The following is a 24,963-nucleotide window of genomic DNA, read 5'->3' on the forward strand; positions in this document are numbered from 1 at the left end:
CTTACCCCAGAGATGTGAATCTCAATCTGCTCGACTCTCAGCTTGTACCTGTCAAGTGCTGGGAAGTTTACCATCACACACACACACACACACCAAAAAAGCAGTCCTTCATATGGAGACAAAACCAACCTCCCTGGGCAAACCTCTGGTCTGCGCTCTATCTGTTAAACCCCAACAAAAGAGTCTGTTCCTCGAGCTGCATGCCTACTATCACAGCATCTAAAGATGCGATCGGGCCTCTGTGTATCCTCCGTGTAAACCACAAGCTCTCTGTGCTCTGCTTGGAAACATTCTTAGAAATCATGGAGATCTGTGGTTCTGAAACATGGCATGAGTCAAAGTCACCCTGGGAAACATAAAAAAATACAGATTCCCAGGTCTCTCCCAAGACTCTTGGAATCTCAATGAGTGGGCACTAAAAATCTTTATTGCCCCTAAACTCTCAGGTCATTTGCAAATTTCAATCCAATGACATTCCACAGGATATCAAGATCCAAAGAGGGGAAGAAATTTGCCCAAGGCCACATAGCTGATCAGTCATGTTTTATTTTCAGATAAGGCAGAGATGGCCTTGCTGATCCCCTTGGGCAACCCCTCTCAACACACGACTCTTGGCTCTGCCCCAGGAAGGTTGTGTGTTGACTGTGGCGTTGAACAGTTTGCAAGTCAACGAAGAAACGACGTCATCCCTGATCATAAAACCTAGTGAACCGCAACCAGGCTGGTGTTTGGACTACAAAACTGCCTGGGGAGGCTGGCCTGACTTGGCACTGGCCTTGCTTCCTGAACAGAGGTAAAACTTTCTTCCATGCCCCTCCTTATCTGCCCATATGTCAGGAAGAGGGATGGACCTGAGGTTGCCAAGGTGTCAGTAAAGCACTGGAGGAAAAAATTGGAATATTCCACCCTCGCTATTGTCAGCTGTGTGACCTTGGACAGGTCCTGTTTCCTTTCTGGCCCCCAGTCTTCCCATTTATAGAATGTGGGCACTGGCCTTTGATGTGGTTATGAGGACAGAACTGCAGGAATCATTGAGTCTTAAATCAGCCTGCAGCCCAGTTCCTTGCTAATGGCATGACCTAGGCATATGCCCTAACTTCCCTGAGCCTCGGGACTTGGTCTGTGAACTGGAAATGTTGGCAGCCACACTTTGGGGGTGGGTCACAACAAAATGAGCTAGTGTAATTAAGGCCCTTGGCACAGACCCTGGCCTGGAAAGTGCCTGACAGGTGGTAATTGTTGTCTCTTGTTATTGAAATTTATCATTTCTAATCTGAACCCTCAAGAGACCAGCCTCTCTGACCAAGGGAGAGGGTGCTGAAGCCTTACATCTGAACAGACTTCAGTTCCCGCAAAGAAGTTCTTCCAGCCCCTCTAGTGGCTCCTGGGCAATTCCACCAAAGGACCTCTTGGTGCACCCCAAAGGGGACTGCACCCAAAGGTGACCCCAAAGGGGTCAGAAGAAGCCCAAAGCCCTGCTCTGGCCTGGAGATCCTGTGTGGACATAAATCCAGCCTCACTTTCTTTGTCTAAGAAGTGCAGATCCAGGGCCCTCTCCTAGAAGATTAACACAAAAATGGCTTTGCAACTATGAAGAGTCGCATCAGCACATATTTCCTGAGTACCTACCATATGGATTGACATGTCCTTGGGCACAGAAGACATGAATCATGGCCCCACCCAGGAGTTCGTGTGTTAGGAGAAGACAGATTCCCAAAGGCATGATGAGAACCCAGTGGACTAAGTAGAAACATCACAGAAGTATGGGATTGTGAGAACCAAAAGGAGGAGCCCCTGTCCTGAGTATGGGGGTCATAGAGAGGTTTTCTTGGAATAAGTGACGCCTCTCCCCTGGGGGTTTGATTTGTAAACAGCAACTTCTACAAATACATAGGATTGTTTACTCTCTCCATTTCCAGCTGTGGGCCCTGAGGGCTTGAGAACCCAGAATGCTAGAGCTGAAGGATTCCTCATCCATGTGCTGATTTTACCAATCAATGTGTTTATGAAAAGACATTGACGCTAAGACTGGAGAGAAATTGACCTAGGGTTCTGCAGTCTGTGAGGGTCAGAGCTGGGTCCAGAATCTGAATTCTTTTTTAAAAAAATTTTTTTATTAGGGTATAGTTGATTTACAGTGTTGAGACAATATCTGCTGTACAGCATAGTGACCCAGTCATTTTTTCCTCGTTATTATTGTCCATTGGGGTCGATCTCAAGAGATGATGGATGAGTTCCCTATGCTGTACAGTAGGACCTCATTGCTTATCCATTCTAAACGTAACAGTTCAGGATCCGAAGTCCTAGCTTCCCATTTATGGCACTCACTGCCACCAGAACTGACAACCTCCACCCCAGGTTTCTCGTTTCTCCTTCAAACACATGCACACACATGTACGCCCGCCTGTCCAGCAGAGCACACCTGTGGCCCCTCACCCTCCCCTGCTGCCAACTCCCATAAAACAGGAAAACAGAGCAGCCTGGCTTCGGCTGTAACATGTACAAATACATGCAGCAAAGTTTCCAATGGGAGACAGACCCTGAAAGTGAGCACCTTTCAGGGTCTGGCAGTTTAATGGGCAGAGGCCAATTAAAGAGCACACCCCCACACAAAGCCTGTGGGTTTTGTTTGGCTGTGCCCTTCTCTCAGGGACCCTCGTAGGCAGCATTGATGGTGCAAAGTGGAAAGGCCACTGTTTTCAAGGGGTCCTGGGCATTCATGTGATTCCTGGGATTCTCCCTTAGGACAACGTCATGCTAGGCATCAAGCTCAATTTTGCTAGATGAACACAGATTCCACCATGAGCTGCATCCATTGAGAGGCTCCAAGGCCATAGAGAGAAGACTACCCAATCTATGCTCTCACTGTCCTATGTTCCTCAGAGTCCTGTGGGGGACAATGACATTTAATGAAGAGAACACTAGAATGGGGGCAGGAGATCCTACCATAAGACCCCAGAGGAGTGACCAACTTTTTCTGGGAGAGGCAACTCAGGAAGCCAGTGAAAGACATTGCAGATGGATGTGCCCAAGCTGGAAAGGCATTCCTAGCAGAGGGATTTGCACATGCAAAGGCTAAGAGGGAAGGTACAAGAGAGCATTTCTGGGGATTTTTCAGTGTGGTTACAGCATAGGGTGTTGAGCAAAAGAACAGTGACAACAACTAACACTTATATAGTACTGGTTACATGTCAAGTACTGTTCAAGGTATCTGACATATGTGGACTCATTTCTTCCTCACTATAACCTCATGAGAGGCACTATTATTCCTCCTAATTGGGAAGGCATGGAGAGGTTGTCACTTGCCCAAGGCTGTTGGACCCTAAGCAACCAGTTGCTAGAATGGCCATGAGTAGGACTGGGGTTGTCTCTAGGGAATTAGAGTTGGCTGGGAATCCAGGGTCTACAGCCTTCCTGGAACCTTAACCCTCTCTAGATTGGCCAAATGGAGCCATTCATTCTGTCATCGTCAACCTCAAAAGGAGGTAATGAAGATAAAGGAGAGAGGGAGGTGAAAACTGTTCTTTATACATGAGTCATCATCTAATACACTTCCTCGAATCCATGGCACATACATCTTCTCTAGTATGGCGGGCATGCAGAGGACCCAAGGCTCACAGAGAATGAATGGCTTCTTTGAGGTCACTCAGCCACTCTACCACGGAGGCAAGACTCAAACCCAGAGCTCCCCACCTTAGGAGGCAACAGAGTCATTAAAATTCTGGGGTCAGATGACACCTGGATTGAAATTTTTGTCCTGCCACTTACTGGCTGCCTAAGACCAAGGAGCTTCTTAAATTCTCTGAAGTTCAATCTCCTCGTTTATAAAATGGAGTGATAATTTATATATCACAGGGTATGAAAAAGTCTGGGGATTATACATGTAAAGAACCTGGCATATGGTAATCAATCAATCAATTAAATGATAAGAGAGATGAGGATAGTGATGATGATGATGATGGAGGAGGAAGAGACGAGAAGGATGCAGAATCCAGCACTCTTCTTAAGTTCAGTACTTAACTCTTCCTCGCGTCCACACTGGCTTCACACAGTCCCTCGCCATGGGACATTTGGAACTCATAACACATTGATGCAGTTCCATGAAGTTCCATGCATGGCTTCCATATAAAGCTAAATGATATCCTTGGCTCTCTTACTTTCCTATCATTTCTTATCTGCATGATGCAAATCCTGCTTCATCCAGGCACTGTCTGTTCAGCCCAAGTGGACTTACCACCTACTTCACGTCCCATGTCCTGCTCAGTCTAACTCTCAGACACTAAAAAGAAAGGGAAAACTCAAGTCTCTGGGCCTCTGAGTTAGCAAGTCCTATTGAGTTAACCTCCTTCATACCACTCAGGTCCAGCCTCATCACTGCAATAGCCCTAGCTCAGGGCCTCATCTCTCTCCTACATACCACCACCACACCTCTCCCTTCTTTCCATTCTCCTACTTTGCAACCAGAAGTGTCTTTTCAAAATGCTTACCTGCCTGTGTCAGTCACATCCCTTCTTTCAGTCTTCCAATGGCCAATGTGGTCTGTACTGCCAGCCTCTCTGAACACACCTTCCATCTCTCAGCCCACACCCCTTGCTCACCATCCCTCAAACACGGCACTCTCTCAGAACTATGTTGGTCTCTCTGCTAATGATGTCCTTTCTCTACTGCTTTACTTACTGAATTTATTCATCCATTGACTGTGAAGTCTTTCCTGATGCCTGTCTTCCTGAAGCAAAGTTAATCTCACTCATCCTTTCTCATGTAATAAAATCATTGTAATAACTATTTATTGACAGCCCTGTTTTCAAAGCTTTCTACACACTACCTAATTTAATCTCCGCAACAATACTTTGAGATAGTGTATTCATCTCCTTTATAGAAAAAGAAAGTGAGGCTTAAGTAAATGTCAGCTAATCTGAGCCTCTTAATTAGCAAGACCTGTTGAGTTTGCTTTGTACACTTCTCTCAGGGCCCAGCCCTTCCTCACTGTAAACTGCACAGCCAATATTTAATCTCAGGTTGGCTTGATTCCAAAAGGTCTGATTTTATCACACGAAATTTAGTTAGCTAAATTCTGGGAGTTCCTTAAGGGCAGGATCTGGGTCTTGTTCACCTTAGTACCCCGAACGTGGAAATTAGTACTTAAACATTGGTTGAAGTTAGAGGGACTTATCTTCTGACTTAAGATGGAGAAGGGGGGGGGGCATTACACACATGTGCCCTAAGAGGTAATAAGCTCGGAACCCACTCGTCTGAAATAGTCAATCTGTCCATGTTTAGGTCTCAGTATTTCAATAGCATGGCTTACTAACTATAGGATTTGAAGCAGGTTATTCAACATGTGTAAACCTCACTTCCTTTGATTAAAAATTTTTTAGTGGTCACATTAGCGCATGGCTATTTTTCACATGGTTAATTGAAGTAAGTATGCAGAGTCACTGCTAGGATGAGAAAACCCTAAATGGTAGTTATCAGCATTTGTCTATGCAATTCATGGTCTATCATGAAACCAGTCTGGAGAAGACACTTCTTGACCCTACAGAAGATGAGAGTCATATAGGGGTGACCTCCTGTGCACCCCTAACCCACACCTCTGTGTACATACAGCTTCTCTATTCAGTAGTGGAGACCACATGGGCACAATTTCTCTTTTCAGTAGCAGAGACCACCTGGAAAGCCTTGTCTTTGCCAGCATAGTGGGGCATGAGCTTTCCTGGCATTTTTGGTAGCAACACATGAATCAGTCTGGCTGTGCAGAGGCCAGGGCACTGGAGCCAGCATCTTCACTTGCACCTCAAGAATTTTGCCATTTCTTTTTCCAATGAAACATCTTAACAAATATTGGTTTAACCTCCTTGTCCTAGATGGCAAAGCGCAGACAAACACACATAAACACACCTGTCTCACTGGGCTTCTCAAGCCCACTCCTGGGGGCCTTATGGGGGCTGAGAAGATCAACAGACTCCACACTGTCAAGAAAAGAAGATTGAGGCCAGAGAGGGGCCTGGGTGGTAGAATGAGTTGGGGGCAGCCTGATGATGGATATTCTCAGGGGGTCAGCTAATGTTGGCAAACTGGACAGCTATCCAGAAGCCACAGCCATCTGCGAGAACCTCAGAGAAAAAGCACATGGGTCCTGGGGCTCTTGCTATTAAATTGGTGTGGTGTGCTAAATTCCACCATTGTGGTCACTTCTCCCTGAGTTAAACTTTCAACACTATTTACAATCCACATACCTCACAGGGCTGCTTGTCACTAATTCTTGCTCTTGATCAGAGTTCTCTATGCCTTCCGCAGACAGCTTCCTAGTTATCTCTCCAAGATTAATAGCATTATGCACATTGTCTATTAGAAGAGAAAAAAAGAGACCCTACTATATATCGTGCCGGGTGCGTTACAGTTGTTATCACAACTCAATTCTCACAATAACCCCACAGGAACAGACTATCATTTACCCCATTTTGTGGATGGGAACACTAAGGTTCACACATCAAAGTACTCACCTAAGGGTAATAGTTGGTGAATGGTGGCAGATTCACGTTCAAACTTACTTGGGCCCAGACCACAGCCCCAGCATGTTGGGGCAATTGACTTTACGCACCTTTTCCTCAGGTTGTGTGAAGACAATGGAAAGCAATAGTAATGGGGTGACTCGGTGAAGGCCCAGGACCTAGGGTTCAGGAAGGGGTACACATACGAGCAACTCAGAACAAGGCATGGCATGTGGCAATTCTGTAGACTGGATGTGTTCTCCCCAAATTCGTATGTTGGGCCCTAAACCCCAGCGTGACAGTATTTAAGGGCGGGGCCTTTAAGAGATGATGAGGTCATGAGGATGGAACCTTCACCAATGGGACTCAGGCTCCCACGAAGGAGACCCCAGAGGGGTTCCTCTCCTTTTCCACCACAGGAAGACCCAGCAGGAAGATGGCTGCCGGTGAACTCACCAGCTCTCACTGGACACCACGTCGGCTGAGGCCTTGATCTTGGACTTCCCAGCCTCCAGAAACTGTGAAAAACAAATTTGTACTGTTTATAAGTTACCTAGTCTACGGTGGTCTGTTCTACCATAACTAAGACGGGCAAGTACTCAATGGATGGTGACTACTGTTGTCATCCTCTCATTGGAAACGATGCTTATTCCTCTGCAAATACACTCTGTTTAGGAGAAGAGTCATCCACACTGCAGTGGAAATTTATGCATCTAAAGTCCACTGACACACTTGCACAGATGTAAATCCAATAATAATTAAACTTCTTAAATAGAGCACCTTTGAGCTTAGACTGTTGGAAGGTGAGCCGATCTTTAGGCACCAAGAGTTGTTTGGAAGAATCTCCTGCTTTGTTACTCTGTGTGGATTATTAGAGGCCTGGGGGTGGGGGGAAAACACTCAGCATGTAGATCATCAGGAAGGGATTGTGGGTCTCATTAGCACTCTTTAAGACTGAAAAGTAGGCTTATTTTCAACTCTTTTATTTTTCTGATATTCACTATTCCCCTCTGAATTTCCACAGTACCCCCACCCCACTCCTCAATAGCTGTCATCCCTGTTATGAAATTATGAGAACCTGACTTACACCCCATCTCCTTGAGCAAGATAGCTTCTCTGAACTACTGCCAGGAAGTTAAGGACTTACACAGCCTCGTCTACTCATTACCCTTGCAGGTAACAGGATGGAAACAGTGCGACTACCATTTAAAAGCAGAGGTAGTGATGGCAGTTTTCCCCATTACCTCAGGATCCAAACTGCCATCTCCTCTGGAAAATGACAGTGGTCATCCTCTCCAGTCCAACACTCTGGAGTGGGAACTGCTTTTCTTTCTTTTTCTTTTTTTTTTTCTTCTACTTTTTCTTTTTTGGTCTTTTAAGGGCCGCATCTGAGACATATGGAAGTTCCCAGGCTAGGGGTCAAAATCGGAGCTGTAGCTGCTGGCCTACAACACAGCCACAGTGACACGGGATCTGAGCTGTGTCTGTGACCTACACCACAGCTTACGGCAAGGCCAGATACTTAACCCACTGAGCAGAGCCAGGGATCGAACCCCCATCCTCATGGATACTAGTCGGGTTCGTCAACCACTAAGCTATGTCAGGAACTCCAGGGAATGGTTTTTCTTAAAGAGCAAGTTGACTCCTCTTATAATGTTCTGCAGGGGCTCTCAGTTCCTCCAAACACCATCCAATGTTTTGTTCAAGGCTTCCAAGGCTCAGCCTAGCTCCCAGACTTACCTCTTACTTCTTCCTACTTCCAGCTCTTGTCTCAAGGAAAGTGCTTTCAGTCTTTGAGTGAGTTATGGTTTCTATTATCTCTGGGATATTGTTCATGGTGTCCAACCTGTCTGGAGCAAATCCCACCGCTACCCCCATCTCTGGGGCAAAAGCATCACTATTTCAAGAAAGCATTTCCAAACCCCTCCACTTTGTCTTATGACGCAGCAATGAGTTCAGGTAACCTCCGTTCTTCCCCTACCACAGCCTCACATAACTGGTTGCTTCTCTATAATTTCCATTGGACTATATGCTCCCTGAGGACAGGGAGCCTCTCTGTCTGTAGTGGCATGCCCAGGGCTTCCTGGTATGTAGCAGACAATCAATAAATATTTGTTGCATGAATAAACAGAGGTTCCTCCATCAGTAAGAAACACCACCCAAGCAGAAAGAGAGACAATAGGAATTTTTAATGCATGGAAATTCCTGCAGGGACTCTGTGTGGACCCACAGGTATAGCAGGAAGAGGCAGGGGTCCTGCAAACTCTAACACGTCTGGAAAAAAAAAGTCCTAAAGACCCAAGCTTCCTCACTGCAACAATCTTCTGGGCCTCCTTCCTGATGCTGAAGAGGTCCAGTTGTCTCTCCATAGGTCTCCTCCCGGGGTCCACGGCAGGAGGGAAGCTGAGTGTGGCAGGAGGAAGGAAGAAGAGGAAAGGCCGCTTGGTCTCCACCTGAAAGCTCCTGCCTCGGGATTGACCGCCATCCATAAGAAAAAGTTTAAAAAGGAGAGACTTTGATCGAGTCAATGATATCTTAGAAAAAATAAAAGATGGGGAAAATGAATAATTCCAGTGGTTACAAAGTTCTCTGTCGGCTATCCACAAGAGAAAGAGTTTGCTTTGGCCTTGCTGGCAAGCCTCATCTGTCAGGCCCATCCTCAGCTATTCCCCAGCCCACCCAGGCCCCAGGAGCCACGAGAGCACTGCTCCCCCTCCCACGGAGAGTCTCTGTGTTCACGGAGGGTAGCGCCCTCCCTCACCGGCCCTTGGACTCCCCATACGTGTTGCGGGCCATGGACACCATCTTCTCCTCGCACGTGATTTTGGTGTCCTTGAGGATGCTGTACCACACCATACCCGCAGGCCGGACCTCCTCGCTGCGGCAGAAAAGGTAGGGCACGGTGTCCACGCGGCTCTGGATGTGGGCGCTTCGAAGGAGGCTGGAACAGTGGCCGCTCACCCTCTCCAGCCGCCGCAGGATCAGGTGGGCCTTCCTGGAAGAGGGGGGAGACAGTGATGAAGGAAGAAGCCCAGATCAAGGATGAGGCCTTTGCAGTGGCGAGTGAAGGTCAACAGACAGATGAGGACTTCCTGTCCCAACAATTTCCCCACCATGCCCGACCTGAATGTGGCCTTTTATGCACCTGTTCAAAAATTACCTTGGAGCTTGACTTCTTCAACTGTGTAATGAGTGAAAAGCAAAAGGGAGGTGTAACCTTTAACCTAACAATGTCATTTCTAAGATACAAGAGTTATAAGATAGGGGCTTAGGACTCTGACCAAGTGGAAATTATGATAACTTGTAAATGACAATCATAATAACTAAAATGTATTGATACAATGTGTTAGACACTGGGCAAGTACTTTCAACACATTTAAAAAATTGTGTTTAATCTTCAGAAGAGCCCTGAAAGTTTGCGCTTTCTATGCATATTCAATAGGTATGGAGCCCAAGCTTGAGAGAAATGACATTGCTTGGCCAAGGTCAAACATCAAGCTGACCACTAGAGGTGGGCAGGTAGATTTGGCCTGAACATCCACCAAGTCCCTCTCTGTCTGCTTTCTTACATTTCTAATTCTCTCATACTCTTTTCTCACAGTCAGAAGAAGGCCTTGCCCTCTGTGCTTTTATATTATCGAAAGTCTTTATTTATTTTTTTAGGGCTGCACCTGTGGCATATTGAGGTTCCCAGGCTAGAAGTCCAATCGGAGCTACAGCTGCCGGCCTACGCCACAGCCTCAGCAACACGGGATCCGAGCCTCGTCTGTGACCAACACCACAGCTCACGGCAATGCCAGATCCTTAACCTACTGAGCGAGGCCAGGGATCGAACCCACAACCTCATGGTTCATAGTCGGATTTGTTTCTGCTGCACCACGACAGGAACTCCAAAAGCCTTTATTTTTTTAATTTACTTTTTAAACTAAAGTATAGTTGATTTGCAGTGTTGTGATGATTCTTTCTGTACAGCAAAGTGACCCAGTCATACATATATATCTACACTCCTTTTCTCAATATTATCATCCATTATGCTCCCTGTACTGTACAGCAGGACCTCATGGCTCATCTGTTCTAAATGTAATAGTGTACATTTAGTAACTCCAACTCCCAAGTCCATCCCACTCCCTCCCCCCTTTATATCTATATCCCCAAATCAGAACTTCTCTCACTTTTCGTCTCTCTTAAAATAGTGATGGTGACCTTCCCTTCATAAGGTGGTTGTGGGATTAACTAAGAGGGGTGCCCAGAGGCTGACACCTGGTAAGCGTCCCAATAAATGATAGCTTCTATTGTAGGAACTGTACAATGCCCCAGGGTCAAGGTCACTCCGAACATGTCCCAGCATGAATCACCCTGTACTGTGGTGACCATCTTTTGGGATTTATTTGGAGCTTTTTATACAACATGAGATAGAGGATGCTTGAGCAGACCTGACAACTGCATAGAAAATTAAAGCAAGTATCTTTGAGAAGGGCACCTGTTGACATGTGGGCTGGATAACACTTTGCTGTGGGGACAGTCTTGCAGAAAATGCAACAGCATCCCCGGCCTCTGCCTACAAGATATCATAGCATCGGCAGCCCCAGGCATGACATTAAAATTGTCTCCAGAATGCCCCCATTCGAAAACTGATGGCTTAGTTGGATCTAAGCTCATTAAATATGTGGAAACGAGGCTTAGCAAGGAAAATGAACATCTTTTTCCTGGGTCACAGCATAGTTGGCTTTGCTGTCCAGGTGTGGCATCCACATGGGATACACTGTTCTCTCCAGCTAAGCATCCTCAAGCTGTCTGGAAATGCTGGGGGGCTGCAGGAGAGGCTCTCTCCTGCTGTCCTCTCTGTGCCCTTGGGAGACCCCAGGAGGGAGGGCATTTTACGACAGCAGACCCCACCAATGGGAGACCGTGTTAGGCACCTGAGTGGCGGCAGTTAAAGGGCTGGCCTTATGAGTGTAGGTTTTGTGGGTGCAATTTATGAGGTGCCTTTCAAAAAGTCCTCTTTGTATAGTTCACCACTTGGGTGGAATATTTCCTGAGGTGCCAAGAATTCACAGCTTCATAATCACACCCAGGTTGCCACTCGACCCGTGGTTCCCTCACCTCTGGCAGGCACCTCCCAGGAGGAGCCTGAGGAGCTTTCTGCTCCCCCATTCCAGTGCTTGCTCTGTTCCTTAACAGCTCTGTGACTTTGGGAACTTTACCCATTTCCTCCCTTGATAAACAGGGTGCTGGTGAAGTTAAAGGAGATAACATCACTGGTGGTTCCTCTACTGAGCATTTGTTATATGGCAGAGCTCTCGAGTCAGTAGGAAAGGCAGATACATGGAAAACTGTAACACAGGTGGCAAAAGCAACGATACAGAGAGGTGTGGGAGCAGTGGGAAGGAGAGGACAGTGCCGAGGTAGGATTGGGAAATCCAAGAAGGCTTCCTGGAGAAGGGGAACTTGTGCTCAGCCTCATGAATGAGTATGGTCTGGGTAAAGAAGAGGATGAAGGCATAATAAGAGGTGAAGGTAAAGGTGTAGGGAGAAGGGATGGAGCAGAAGTTCTGGGCGTTCATGGTGAGATTCAGTGTCCAAGTTGGCTTGCAGTGGGAAATTGGAGAAGTGGCAGGAGCCGGGCCACTGGAGCAGCCCAGGGACTGGGCCTTGGTTGTACAGAGTAATGGTGCACAGCGCAGTCTCTAGAGCCTGAATGCTCAGGTTCAAATCCCACCATGGCCACTTACTAGTTCTGAGAAATTGAGGAAATTGTTTAACCAGTTTCCTTACCCATAAAAGGGGAATGATTACTGTATCCACCACAAAGGTTGTTTTAAAAATCAAAAGTCATTAAGCAGTTTATAACCAGCCCTCAATAAAAGGTATCTGTGACTATTGTCTGGAGGGTAAGTGTGGAGTTATTAGAGAGTTTTAAGCAACAAAGAAACAGGTTCTTTCAGAGACAAACTACACTTCTGGCTGCCCTGAGGAGAAGTGAACTGAGGGAGGGCAAGGGTAGCAGCAGGAAACCAGGTACTGACAAAAGACGCCCTGCCCACCCAAGGTGTTCCATGGTTCTTGTCACTGTACCGACAGATGCTGGTTTGCTTTTTATCTTGCTTTAAAAAAAAACACTCATTCTTTCCTTATTTACAATAAGGGATTAACATTTGCCCACCTCATAGAGTTGAAGTGAGGATTAAATGTTAATACATGTAAAACTCTTAGAAAAAAGTGTTTGCACATAGTAAGCCCCTGATACACGTCAGAAAGTATCACCACCACCACCATCATCAGTATTTGTGTATTGGTTTAAGCTTTGAGCATTTATGTAAGTTGGTGGCAGGAGACAGACAGACATAATAATAGCCTCTGATTTAGGGGCAGAGTTCTAGGTTGTAGAATACGCTGGGTGCTATTGGAATATATGAAGTGGACACCCAGTAATTAGTTGGGGGGGGGGCTCAGAGACATTTTCCCAGGGGATGTAACATCTGATTTACAGATGTTATGTCACTGATGAAACAAAACTTTCAGGAAGATGGAAGACAAGACGGAGGAAATAGCCCATCCAAAGTCTGACTGAAGAGAGCATAAAGCAGCAGTTTTTTGAAATGGTTAGTGCAGAGAAGTGGTGAGAGACCAGTCAGGTTGGTAGAGATCTAGATGCTTCTGAGCCATGGTCAAGGGCGATGGAGAGTCACTGTCTGATCTAGACAGTCACAAAAATAAGCCAAAATACCAGATGGGGTTGGGAAGAACAAGCCCTCCAACATGACCACATGCTTTGTTTCCCAAGGCCCAGCCATTTTCAAAGACAGAATCTTGGAACTCAAGCCTTTGTACGGATGGGGAAACTAAGCTTTGAAATGAGAAAATAATTTCCCTAAAGGAGCAACTTAAGTTAATAACAAAGGTAATTGTCTGAAGTGTATAGAGAGCCAAGATGAAATATTTGGCTCTGGAGTTCTAGATTCAAATCCCAGTTCTTTCTTTTTAAGGGCATGCCTGTGGCATATGGAAGCTCCCAGGACTAGGGGTTGAATCAGAGCTGCAGTTGCTGACCCACGCCACTGCCACAGCAACACTGGATCTGAGCCACATCTGTGACCTATGCCACAGCTTGTGGCAAGGCCAGATCCTTCACCCACTGAGAGAGGCTAGGGAATGAATCTGTATCCTCACAGACACTATGTCAGGTTCTTAACCTGCTGAGCCACAATAGAAAATCCTATATCCCAGTTCTATTACTTAGTTAGCTATGTGGATCATTGGGAAGTTTTTTGATGCTACTAATTATTAGTTACTGCATCAGTAAAATGGGAATAATAACAGTGCTTTTGGAAAGAAGAGATCTTCTGGGTAATTTGCTTAGTTTAGTTTGCAGTAAATGTTGGCCAAAATTCAAAGTAGAATATTACAGTATAGAAAGGACACAGGCTCCAGAGCCCATTAGGGCACGTCACTGCTTCTCCATGAGCCTCAGACTCCTCATCTGTAAAGTGTGGGTAGAGATGCTTATTTTGTAGGGCTGCTGTTAGGCTGGAATGAAATCACTGGATGGGCATCCAACACAGGAATGTCCATATAACAGGCATTAAACCAATGTCAGTTTGCCTAACTGAGCCCCGCCCTTTCTCCACAGTACATTGCCTTAGCATGTTGGTTTGCACTGAGACAACAAAGGCAGGGAAACTCAGGAGGGGGAGCCATGAATAGAAGGCTTGGAGGTGCTCAGAGGCTAAGAGAGGAGGAGGGGGAGTGAGAGACCAAAGGCTGGGTAATAAATTGTAGGCAATAGAGATCCATAAATCAAAGGCCCTAATCTTTGCCTGCAGGGGGAAATCACCGGTCAGAGTGACCACTTTACTCAAATACCGGAAATGAAGTCTTCCTCACTGGAGACAGGACCCAGGCCCTCTGGAAGACGAAGCCAGAGGTGAAGGAGGGACAGCACGCATGAATATTTCATTGTATCAGCAGGCGAGATTTAGATAGGGATGGCCAGCCAGCTGGTGGCTGGCCTCGGATGCCACTTCTTCCTGGAGCCTAGGCCCTTTGACTGACCGTTCTATTCCCAGCACCATTTCCCAGTCTGCTGTGGACACAGTTATGGGACAGAGACCCACTTTCTAAGGGGGCTGTGGAATGGAGGAAAAGAGGAGAGGCGGCAAGGAAACCTTCCCATTGGCCTCCTTCCTTCTCAAGTGGAGCTTAAACATGTCTGTGTTAGCTGATCTCAAGCTAAATGAGAGTCAAGGGCATAACGTGGTTGTGAAAACCTGGAACATGAGATCTAGAAGTAGAGAGAGTGGATGAAGAGAAGCAATGACTTCCATGCATGCTGCTCTTGTCAGGCCACACCTGGAGAACCCCAGTCACTTCTGGTAAGGGGGACACATGTACACAACAGCCAGATCCTGATGCTAAAGGTTGTCTCAAGAGCAAGTCTCCTGCAGAAGGACTAAAAGCAGGAATCAAGTGTGCCAACTAAGGGGGGATTTAGGAAAAAAGCTATGCTGTTCTAATAACTGAAGACAAGAGAGGAACACCCTGAGGGTCAGGGATGATAATGAGTACTTGGGATTGAGGACCTACTATGTGCCAGAAACCTATGCAACATCATCTTAAGTAGAATCCTCATCATAATTCTAGAGCACACTTCAGCCCCAGTCTTTAGGTGGTAACATAACTCTCAGGCTGGTCAGGTGGTTTGGCCAAGGTTAAAAGAGTGTGAGAACAGCATCTCAGATCTCTGCTGCCAGGCACCTAAGCATTGGAGACAAACACTGGAAAACTAAGAGAAGGCATTGTTTTTTTCTCAATGCAAAACAAAAAACAAAAACCTTGAAATGAAGTCCTCAATATAGATAGGGTCCTTCTCTATCTCCAATGGGTTTCCCTTCACTAGAGGTGAGCAAATCAAGCCTTGTCTTATAAAAGAGTCTGTCTTAGTCTGGTTAGGCTGCTATAACAAAATCCCACAGACTAGGTAGCTTATAAGCAACAGGAATAAAATTCTCAGAGTCCTGGAGTCGGGGAAGTCTGGGATCTTGACACCAGCAGATTCGATGTGGTGACTAGCAAAGGCCCCACTTCCTGGTTTGTAGATGGCATTTTTGTACCATGTCCTCACGTGGCAAAAGGGACAAAGGCTCTCTGAGGCCTATTTATTTATTTACTAATTTATTTATTTTTGTCTTTTTAGGGCCATACCTGTGGCATATGGAAGTACCTGGGCTAGGGGTTGAATCAGAGCTGCAGCTGCTGGCCTACGCCACAGCCATAGCAATGCCAGATCCGAGACATGTCTGTGACCTACACTGCAACTCACAGCAACACCGGATTCTTAACCCACTGAGTGAGGCCAGGGGTCGAACCTACATCCTCACGGATACAATCAGATACGTTTCCCCTGAGCCACAACAAGAATTCATGGGGCCTCTTTTATAAGAGCACTAATCCTATTCACTGGGCTCCATCTCCACGACTTAATCAGTTCCTAAAGGCCCCCCTCCATCTAATGACATCACTTTGCAATATACAAATTTGGGAGAGACATGAACATTCAGAGGAGAGCAGAATCTAAGGTTAGTGGGAGTTGAAATAGATTTTTGGTGCTTTTGTTCGTGTTTAATTTAAGAGGAATTTGGGGTTGATTCACAGAGAAAAACCATCTGATGAGTAGTTCACAAGAGAACCTGCTGTGACAGCTGTCACAGCATCGAGTTCCTGAGATGAGAGGACCGCATTCACTGAGGTTCTATTCATGCTTCAAAGCCACGCTAAAATTTCCTCTTCAGGAAGTCTTCCGGATCTTCCCAGCTATCACAAGTCATACGTTCCTCTTTGTGGTTGAAGCATTTCATTTCTCTGTTGAGATCCGTATTACATCATCTGTCAGTTATGTATATATCTTGGGATGCAATGTATTATAATAGTTTGAGGTCAGGAAACAATATTTTGAACCTGAACGCTAACACTTATTACCTGTGTAACTTTGAATGATTTACTTAACTCCACTGATTTTCTGTTGCTTCATCTTCAAAATTATTTTTTTAGGAGATGAAGTGAGAGACAAGTGACTTGGCCCATAAAAGATGCACAACTAACATTTCCCACCTACTTCCTGGATGGTGTACAGGACACTTGGGGTCTAGCTCCTGACTGTGTAAGAAAAAGAGATTAATAATTTTTAGTCCTGGAGTTCCCTTTGTGGCACAGTGGTTAACAAATCTGACCAGGAACCATGAGGTTGTGGGTTTGATCCCTGGCCTTGGTCAGTGGGTTAAAGATCCGGCGTTGCCATGAGCTGTGGTGTAGGTCACAGACATGGCTCAGATCCCGCGTTGCTGTGGCTCTTGTGTAGACCGGTGGCTACAGCTCCAATTAGACCCCTACCCTGGAAACCTCCATATGCCATGGGAAGCAGCCCTAGAAAAGGCAAAAAGACAATAATAATAATAATTTTTAGTCCTTAGTTTTCAAGATATAGCCATTCTCTAGCAGAGGTTGATAAAGGGAATGAAATGGCCCATGAGCATCATGCGGACCTAAGGAGGTAATCAGGCAGGTGGGCAAAATGTTTACACAGAATTTTAAAATTATATATATATATATATATATATATATATATATATATATATATAAAATAGCAAAGAAGTTGGAAGAAATCTAGTTGGTCTTTAACAGAGGACTAAATTAATGTGTGAGACAGTCATATAATTTCATGACAAGAGGACCCTTCAAAAAGACAACGTATTTGCAGATGCATCCATAGGAAAATATTTGTACATGTGCTATTATGTATAAATAGGCAGGAAATAGAACACAGTGTATGCATTTGTTCAACATGGCAGAGTTGATGGAAATGGAGCTATGGTCTGAAGATGTTGATGTGTATCACTAAGGCTATATCAGTTTACCTACCTATACACACATTTGCGTCACATCCATATCTATATCTGGAGAAGTATATGCATACTGTTAACAACTGTATCTTTGGGTGAGGATTAAGGGTTCAGAGGAGCAACATTTTTGCTTTCCACTTTATTTATATATAAATAAATAAACAGATATATATATCTGTCTCATCTGCATGTTACAGAATGAACAAGAATTACCTCTAGGACAAAATACATAGAGTCATTTCCATTTTGAAAGCATGCACACATACACATATATTTTAAAGCTGGTGCGATGCATGTGTGCAACGAAGCCACGGTTTTATGGCTTCCCAGTGGGTTCACTGGGGTTAATTTTAGAGTAAATCCACATCAAATTTAGCCTCAAGACCAGCTACACTAAACAGAAAACCAAAATCTCAGGTATCACCACCTGAATATATTTACTCAGCATCAGGTTTGGAATATGATTTGTGGAAGTTCCCATCATGGCTCAGTGGAAACAAATCTGACTAGCATCTATAAGGATACAGGTTGCTCAGTGGGTTAAGGATCCAGCATTTCCGTGACAGTATTTACATTTGGCTTTGTCTCCCACTCATTTTCTCCTAAGAAACCATGAGACATTCCCAAGAATTCACGCCTAAACTGATGGTAATAATGACTCAGTCTCAATGAACCCAAAGCTATTTCAGTTTGGAACTGACAGAAATTTCAAGATTACTCTCTATGTTGCTATGTTATCAGTGGGGAAAACGTCCTATGGGACATTTGTTCAAAGTCATAGTGTGTCTTGTTTGTATGCATACATGCGAAGAAATCATCAGTTATAAGAGATGCCCCTAATTTAATGATAGCCTTTCAGTAAAAGAAAGAATACAAGACCTGACATGTACATCTATTGTGTACAAGCCATCCTAATTTTAGAAATGTCAAAATATGTGGAAAAAAAATTAAAAGTACATCTGAGGAGTTCCTATTGTGTCCCAGAAAAAATAAATCTGACTGGGAACCACGAGGTTGAGGGTTTGATCCTTGGCCTTGCTCAGTGGGTTAAGGATTTGGTGTTGCCATGAACTGCGGTGTAGGTCACAGCTGCATCTTCAGTTAGACCCCTAGCCTGGGAACCTCCATATGCTATGGGTGCATCCCTAAAAAGACAAAAAGACAGACAGACAGACAGACAGACACACACACACACAGTGCATCTGAGATGAAAGGAATATGCCTCAAGAAGCCTAAGTTTGCTCTTGTTCCTAATGTTCTAGAAATCCTGAGAGAGTGAATTCAAGATATCCAGAGAAAGAGCTAACCTAATCTTGGACTGAAGAATCTGCAGTGACATCCCAGGCTTGAATATTTCCACTAAGAACAAAGCAGCAGCAGTTCATGGCACATGCTAATCCTTTTCAGATGGGAAAAACTTCGTTGTCTGGCTACACTGAGAAAGATCCCAGGATGCACCAAGCCTGGGATGATTTTTGCAATCTTTCAGCAATGTCTACCACAGAAGCAAGAGGGGCTAACACCATTTCTGATGTAGATATATCAATTCCAGTGAAACAACATCTCTTCAAGTGCTTGCTCTCTTCTCCCAACTCTGTCATTTAAGTCAAACATTAACAGAGGATTGAGAGGCTCAAGAGTGGTCAAAGATATTCTGACTGGAGCAAATTCTGGTCCCTGGCCACCTATAAGCACGGTTTTTCAAATCTCCTAATAGGAGACATGCATGGCTGGGACAGATGGGTGTTAGCAGGTCTTCTCTGAGCAGCTATTTGCTGTCATCTGCGGTTGCCATGGGAACCGGGCTCTAAAGGACATTGGCCTGATTGATTTATTAGGTAGCAGTAAGAGTCGCCCTTTTGTCACTAAGTTTTATGGGGGTATGTGACCACAGAGCCACGGAGGAGTAGAGAACATTTTGGGGTTTGGTGATTATGGGGCAACAAAATCCAAACAGAGCTCATTCCATGACATCAGCCCTCAGGGTGCTCTTGGGAAAAGTTCTTATTACTCTAGCGACCTAGGTTCCCGAGAAATAAGCCGTGCTGGGCTGCAGGTGAAAGGATACTCATGGTGTCTCTTCTCTGTTCTCCATGACCTTCAGGGCTTGCTGGTCCCTCAGCCTCACAGCTTTTAGGTTCTTTGGAGTCCAGCCCTTTTATGCTGCAAATGAGGCTGAGAATGGAGCTGAAACATGTCCAAGGTTACATAGCAAGTGGGTGGCAAGGCTTGGGCTTGAAACCAAGACTCCTAGTTCCAAGGCAGTGCCTTGTTCTCTTTCCTTTACACTCTGATGTCCGCACACTTGCTCACCCTTGAGACGCATGGTACATTTACTCACCCTGGTTCTCTGTTCAAAACCTTCACCCAGCTTTTGGAAGAAAGAACAACGCGTGAACAGGGCTTGTAAGAGCCATCATGATCTGACCTCTGCTGAACTCTTCAGCTTTTTCTTTTTCTTTTCACCCTAAACTCTCTTCCCCAAGGAGATTTGTCCTTCTCTTATTCCACCCTCTCTCACCTTTTCTCTGGTGCTTCCTTCTAAGAGAACTCTCTTCTTCTTCCACCTGAAGGACTCTATGCTGTGAGTATGCCATAAAGCATCAGTTTACCTTCTTCTCCAGGAATTCTTCCTTCAGCTCTGGAGTAGCTTCACCAACAGCTGCCTTTGGAACCTTGTCACGCAAGAGTATGCTTTTTAAACCAGCAACATTGGCATCACCTGAGACCTTGTTAGAAATGCAGAATCTCAAGTCCATCCCAGACCACTGAGTTGATTTGAATTGTAAGGCCCCAGATCATTCTCCTGTATATTAAAGTTTGATAAGCACTGTCCTAAAATATACTTCCCACTCTCTTTTTATAGCATGTTCTCATGACATATTGTACTGCCACTGCCTGATGACCAGTCTTTTTCTTGCCAGATGCTGAGCCTGTAAAGGCAAGAACTGTCTCCTTCATCCATATGTTTCCAGCCCACAGCACAGGGCATGGCACATAGTAGACACAATAAATGAATCAATGAATCAATAAATTAATGAAGTGAGGGTCTCCTCAAGTCTCTTAATATTTGCAAGGATGATGCATTTTTCTAATACTATTTTTTAAGCTAGAAAAACCTTAGAGTTTGTGGAATGCAGTTGTTTCCAATTGTGATCTATAGGTCCTTGATAGCTCAGGTAGACTGCAGGGACCCTTGGGATTAGACCAGGGAGTTGAAGAGGAGACTCAGCAAGGGGGTGCTCCAGACCACCCACTCTAGCTTCCACCAGAACAACTCTGCAGTAATCTGGTCCACCCATCTACTCATCCCATTATGCAATTATTCAGTAAGCAAGGGATGGCTTAGCACCTACTGACAAGAGTGAAGAGGACACAAAAGATCACTAGGTATACATCAACAGATATCATAATGGGGAAGAGGGACACACAAGCAATATAGGACACCAAAACTAGCAGATATGACACAGAAAATTAAAATATGAGGTTATGATAGTGTATGGGTAGACATTTTAGAGGACTCTCTAAGGAAGTGGCATTCTAGCTAAGACCAGGGGTTCTTCGTAAGATTTATTCAGAAAACAAATTTTCACTGCTGAAAACAAGTATTACTAAATTTTATCAATGAACAGACTGAGGACCAGAGAGGGCCAGAGCCCAAGGTTGCACAGTGAGTTTATTGGCAGTGCCAGGATGGATTAGGATGCAGCTGCCTTGATTCCTGCTGATGCCAGAATGGGACATCAGATAAATCTCGCATTCTCTCTGGAGACTGGAAAGACCCATAGGAGGAGGAAGTTGCATGACAGGTAGAGGTTGGTGGACAGTGGCTGGTGACTAGTTGGCTGGAGGTGAGCAGGTTATCACAGTCCATTACTGAGTGGGTTGTTCTACCTCTCTGGGTGGCCAGAATGCCTTTTTAGAAGGTTTATGTCCTGGAAGGTCATAAAGGATCCCAGATTATAGAGTGAAGCTCTTGTTTAGCTTCCACCCAAACTTCCTGAGCCCTAAGGGAAAGCCTAGTGAAGCGAAAGTCCTGTCCCCACCCATGGGCAAGAAGGCAGTGGAATGACTCAACGTGGCACCTGGGGCTTTCATCTGGGGCTCTGTGCTTCTGCCTGTCTGCTCTCTTTTAGCTTTTATCTCAAGAACATTCCTTTCATGTAGCAGGGAGAAAGTTACAATCCAGGACCCAACAGGATAGATAAGGCCCATCCCAAGGAAAGATCCCTTTTGGCCTTCAACCAAGCTCTCATCTCGACCCTCAAGGACCTCAGATTCTTGGAGGTTATTGCAAGTGTTCTAAGGGCTCAGGGTAAAAGCTCAGGGCAGAACCAGACACCAGAGCAAACTGTGCACCTCTGGGCAGCTTGTGTGACCCCCTGACACCTCTGATTCCTTTTCATCCATAAAATGTGGAGGATACCCTACTTTATCTAGTCCATGGGGTGATTGTAAAGCTATGTAAAGCAGAGCAGGGTGCTCACCAAGTATTTCAAGAACTCGTGCAACTGTCTCCAGTGCCACTGATACTACTCCCGCCCAGAGCCTGTGCGTGCTCTCCTGGATTAGTGACACGGCGGCCTCTGGAGCCACCCCACCTCCCTCCCTCCATCCCTCCGGTCTTGACTCCTCCAGTCCAGGCTTCTAACTGCAGTTGGAGGGATCTTTTTCCCTTGAAGATCTGATAATCTCTCTCCCCTGTGAAAAACACTTGAAAAGCTTCCCACTGCCCTCAAGAGATAATCCAAACTCTTTAACCCTACTTAAAGGGCATTCGGAACTGGCCCCTGTTGACCTCTCTTTTCTTATCTCTTACTGTTCCTGTGGTCACACACTTTGCTCCAAGTACACAGAAATTCTTTCAGTTCCTCTACACAGTGTTTACCAATGTGTGGAAGGAGTTCCCCTGGGGCAGGAGAAAGGATTTTAGGTGGTATCCAAGAAGATCACAGACCCAGTATGAAACAACAGTGAATCACACTGGGGAGAAGCCTTTAAATTCCCTTTTCCATTCCCTTCCCCTCCTCCAGATTATTTCAAGAAATAAAGTTTTAGTTTGGGACTGTCTTAAATACTTCTCTAACACTTGCTAATCTCCCCCTCTAAAGGGAAAGCCTCAGGACTCTGCTAGGATTGAACTACATTGTCTTTTGGTTTTATTTTTCTTCCATTACACTGAATGCTGAAGTTTCATTTTCTATTAAAAGTAGATGGTGTTAGTTTTCCCTTGATGAAATGATACACTGTTTCATCTCAAATATATTTTCAATAAGAGGCAAACTGAAGGAAGAAATATCAAATAGATAAACATGTGGTGTGGTGATATGGCAAAAATCAGAGGCGGAAGGCAAATGATCAAAATTTGAGAGGAAAAACCCATTCTATGCGTATTATCTCCTCTGAACATTTCACAGGCAAGTTCCTTGGCCCCAAACCCTCCAGTCCTACTCTGCCTTCATGCTCCTGACCCTAACTCACACTTTGGGTGTGAGAGTCCCAGCCTGGGAGACCTAAATGCCTCCTCAAAGGCTCCATTCTTCTACTCTCACGACACTTATCAATCCTATTCTTGGCAGTTACTTGTTTAATTACTCGCAACAGTAAGTTGTGTGTAGGTAGGGGCTGTTTCTACCTCTTTAGCATTGCATGGCCAATAACCAACCTAAAAGAAGGGCTCCTGAATTTGTGTTGAATACGCGAATGAATGTCATCGTGTGACATGACACGTCATGAATGGGGTGCTAGGCAAGACGTGCAGCCACCGTTTCAGATACTCCTTTGTGAAGTTTCAGAAGAGAATGACTATGTGTTCGTTAAGGGTGAATTCTCCATGGCGCCTAACACAGTAGCTGGCATGGTCATTGCGGGTAAAAAAAAAAAAAAAAAATCATGCCTTAACACATTGAATTTCTAACTGTATTTAGGCATGATCATTAATGAACTTTATTCCAGAAAAACCTGGATTGCTTGTGAAAGAATAGGCAAAACCCTAGGTCAGGGGCCCTGAGGCTGCCACCACACTCTCTTATGATGTTGGTTAGGACGAGTCCCCTCTGGGAGGCTAGGTTTCTGTTTTTTCATCTTAAAACTGAAATTGGAAGGGGAGTAACTAGCAGAAAGAACACTGAGGCCGCTCTCTTATCTGACGTTCCAGGAGTCCAAGACGCTAACATTCTAAGATTCTTTCATTCTCTCTACCCATCTCCCATCTTGAACCTGGACATGACTAAGGTGACTACCACCCTTATTTATTTCATAAAGCCCACCCTCAGCCTATGGGGGTGGGGGGGGAAGCTCCTCCAGTCAGCAAAAAGAATTTCCCACTTCACTCATGGTCATATGCCCATACCTGGGCCCCAGCTCATCCTCACTCCTCCAGACAAAGTCGCCGAACTTCTCATAGTGAGAGTTGTAGTGGTGCTGGACTCGAAAGAGCATCGAGGCTGAGACTTCCATCAGCGTGTTGTAGGCAGTCTGCTGCTCCTTCCCACTCGTGTACCCATTGTACAGATTGTAGATCTTGTCAGCTATCTCTGGGGAGGAAGAAGTGCGGGGACAGATCACTGGGCAGTAGGAAAAGGGGAGGATGGAGGGGTGCCTTGCAACTAGGAAGGCCTATTCATGCAGTTCACCTGTGTGGTCTTTGGGGGCAGACCAACCTTAACTCCATCCTGAATATGTCACGGACCAGCTGTGTTCAGTCTTCCTATCTATCAACTAAAGATAATGATATATACTCTGGGTGGAGCATTGAGAGGACTAAACACATTAAAAAGTGGATTAAAGCACTCAATATAGGGTCTGGCACAGAGCTGCTGCTTACAATTGCAAGCTTAATTATTTTATAATTGCAAGCTTAATTGTTAACATAAGTTTTGTGCCTATGATTTAATAGAAAGTGCCAAATAAGTGCAAAGGCTTAGATAAACTGTCTTGGGCTCATCTCAACAGTCTACTTCTATCTCCCCTGTGATATTTACAACACATTTCTGTAATCAGGTCTAATAGCTCTCCATTCAAAAATCTTTCCAGGAAAATCCAGACTCTTTTGCTTGACTTTCACAGCAATTTCTACTCTCTCAGTCATTCCTACTAATTGATGTAACAAATTAATTATGGGCTGCTCTCTTGAATAGAAGCTGCCTTCTTTCATTTTTGAAAACTCAAAACAAAATGTACATATGTCCCCATGTCAGCACTAACCATGATTGCCTGCAGAAGAATCTGAGGGTCTTAGGTTCAGGATGGGAGGAGCTTCCACTTTGTGAGGTTTTCTGCTCTTGTTTTTATTGTTCTTATTCTTTTAACTGCGTTCATGAATTATTTTAAAATAACAATAATAAAATATTACCAGGCAACCATCTCAAGTCCTCTCCCTTTTGAGACTTAATATCTCACCATCTCTTCTTGTCTGGGAGCACACAAAACATGTATCATCAAGCTTATGGTTGAGCCATTTGAAGAAATCTCTCTCTCCCCCACTCGAATGGAAGCTCTGAAAAGGTGGAAAGCATGTCTCTTCTGCTTTGCTTGTATCAGGCTCTTAGAATATATTTGGTGAACTTGTAGTGAAC

At 45.0% G+C, this 24,963-nt stretch overlaps 1 protein-coding gene across 3 annotated transcripts in view; it reads right to left on the reverse strand.

The window, feature by feature from the left end:
* Positions 1-8,661: 8,661 nt before the first annotated feature.
* The window catches only part of ASTN2 (astrotactin 2), a 912,080-nt gene continuing 895,778 nt past the window's right edge, over positions 8,662-24,963 (reverse strand). For all 3 annotated transcript variants that reach the window (XM_047768264.1, XM_047768263.1, XM_047768262.1), the window contains 2 exons: positions 23,739-23,922; positions 8,662-9,486 (listed from right to left, as the gene is read on the reverse strand). In XM_047768264.1, coding sequence (XP_047624220.1) covers positions 9,249-9,486; positions 23,739-23,922 — 422 coding nt within the window. In that variant the 3' untranslated portion in view covers positions 8,662-9,248. The remainder of the gene's footprint in view (positions 9,487-23,738; positions 23,923-24,963) is intronic.

Source organism: Phacochoerus africanus, chromosome 2 (assembly GCF_016906955.1).
Source record: "Phacochoerus africanus isolate WHEZ1 chromosome 2, ROS_Pafr_v1, whole genome shotgun sequence".
Lineage (NCBI taxonomy): Eukaryota > Metazoa > Chordata > Mammalia > Artiodactyla > Suidae > Phacochoerus > Phacochoerus africanus.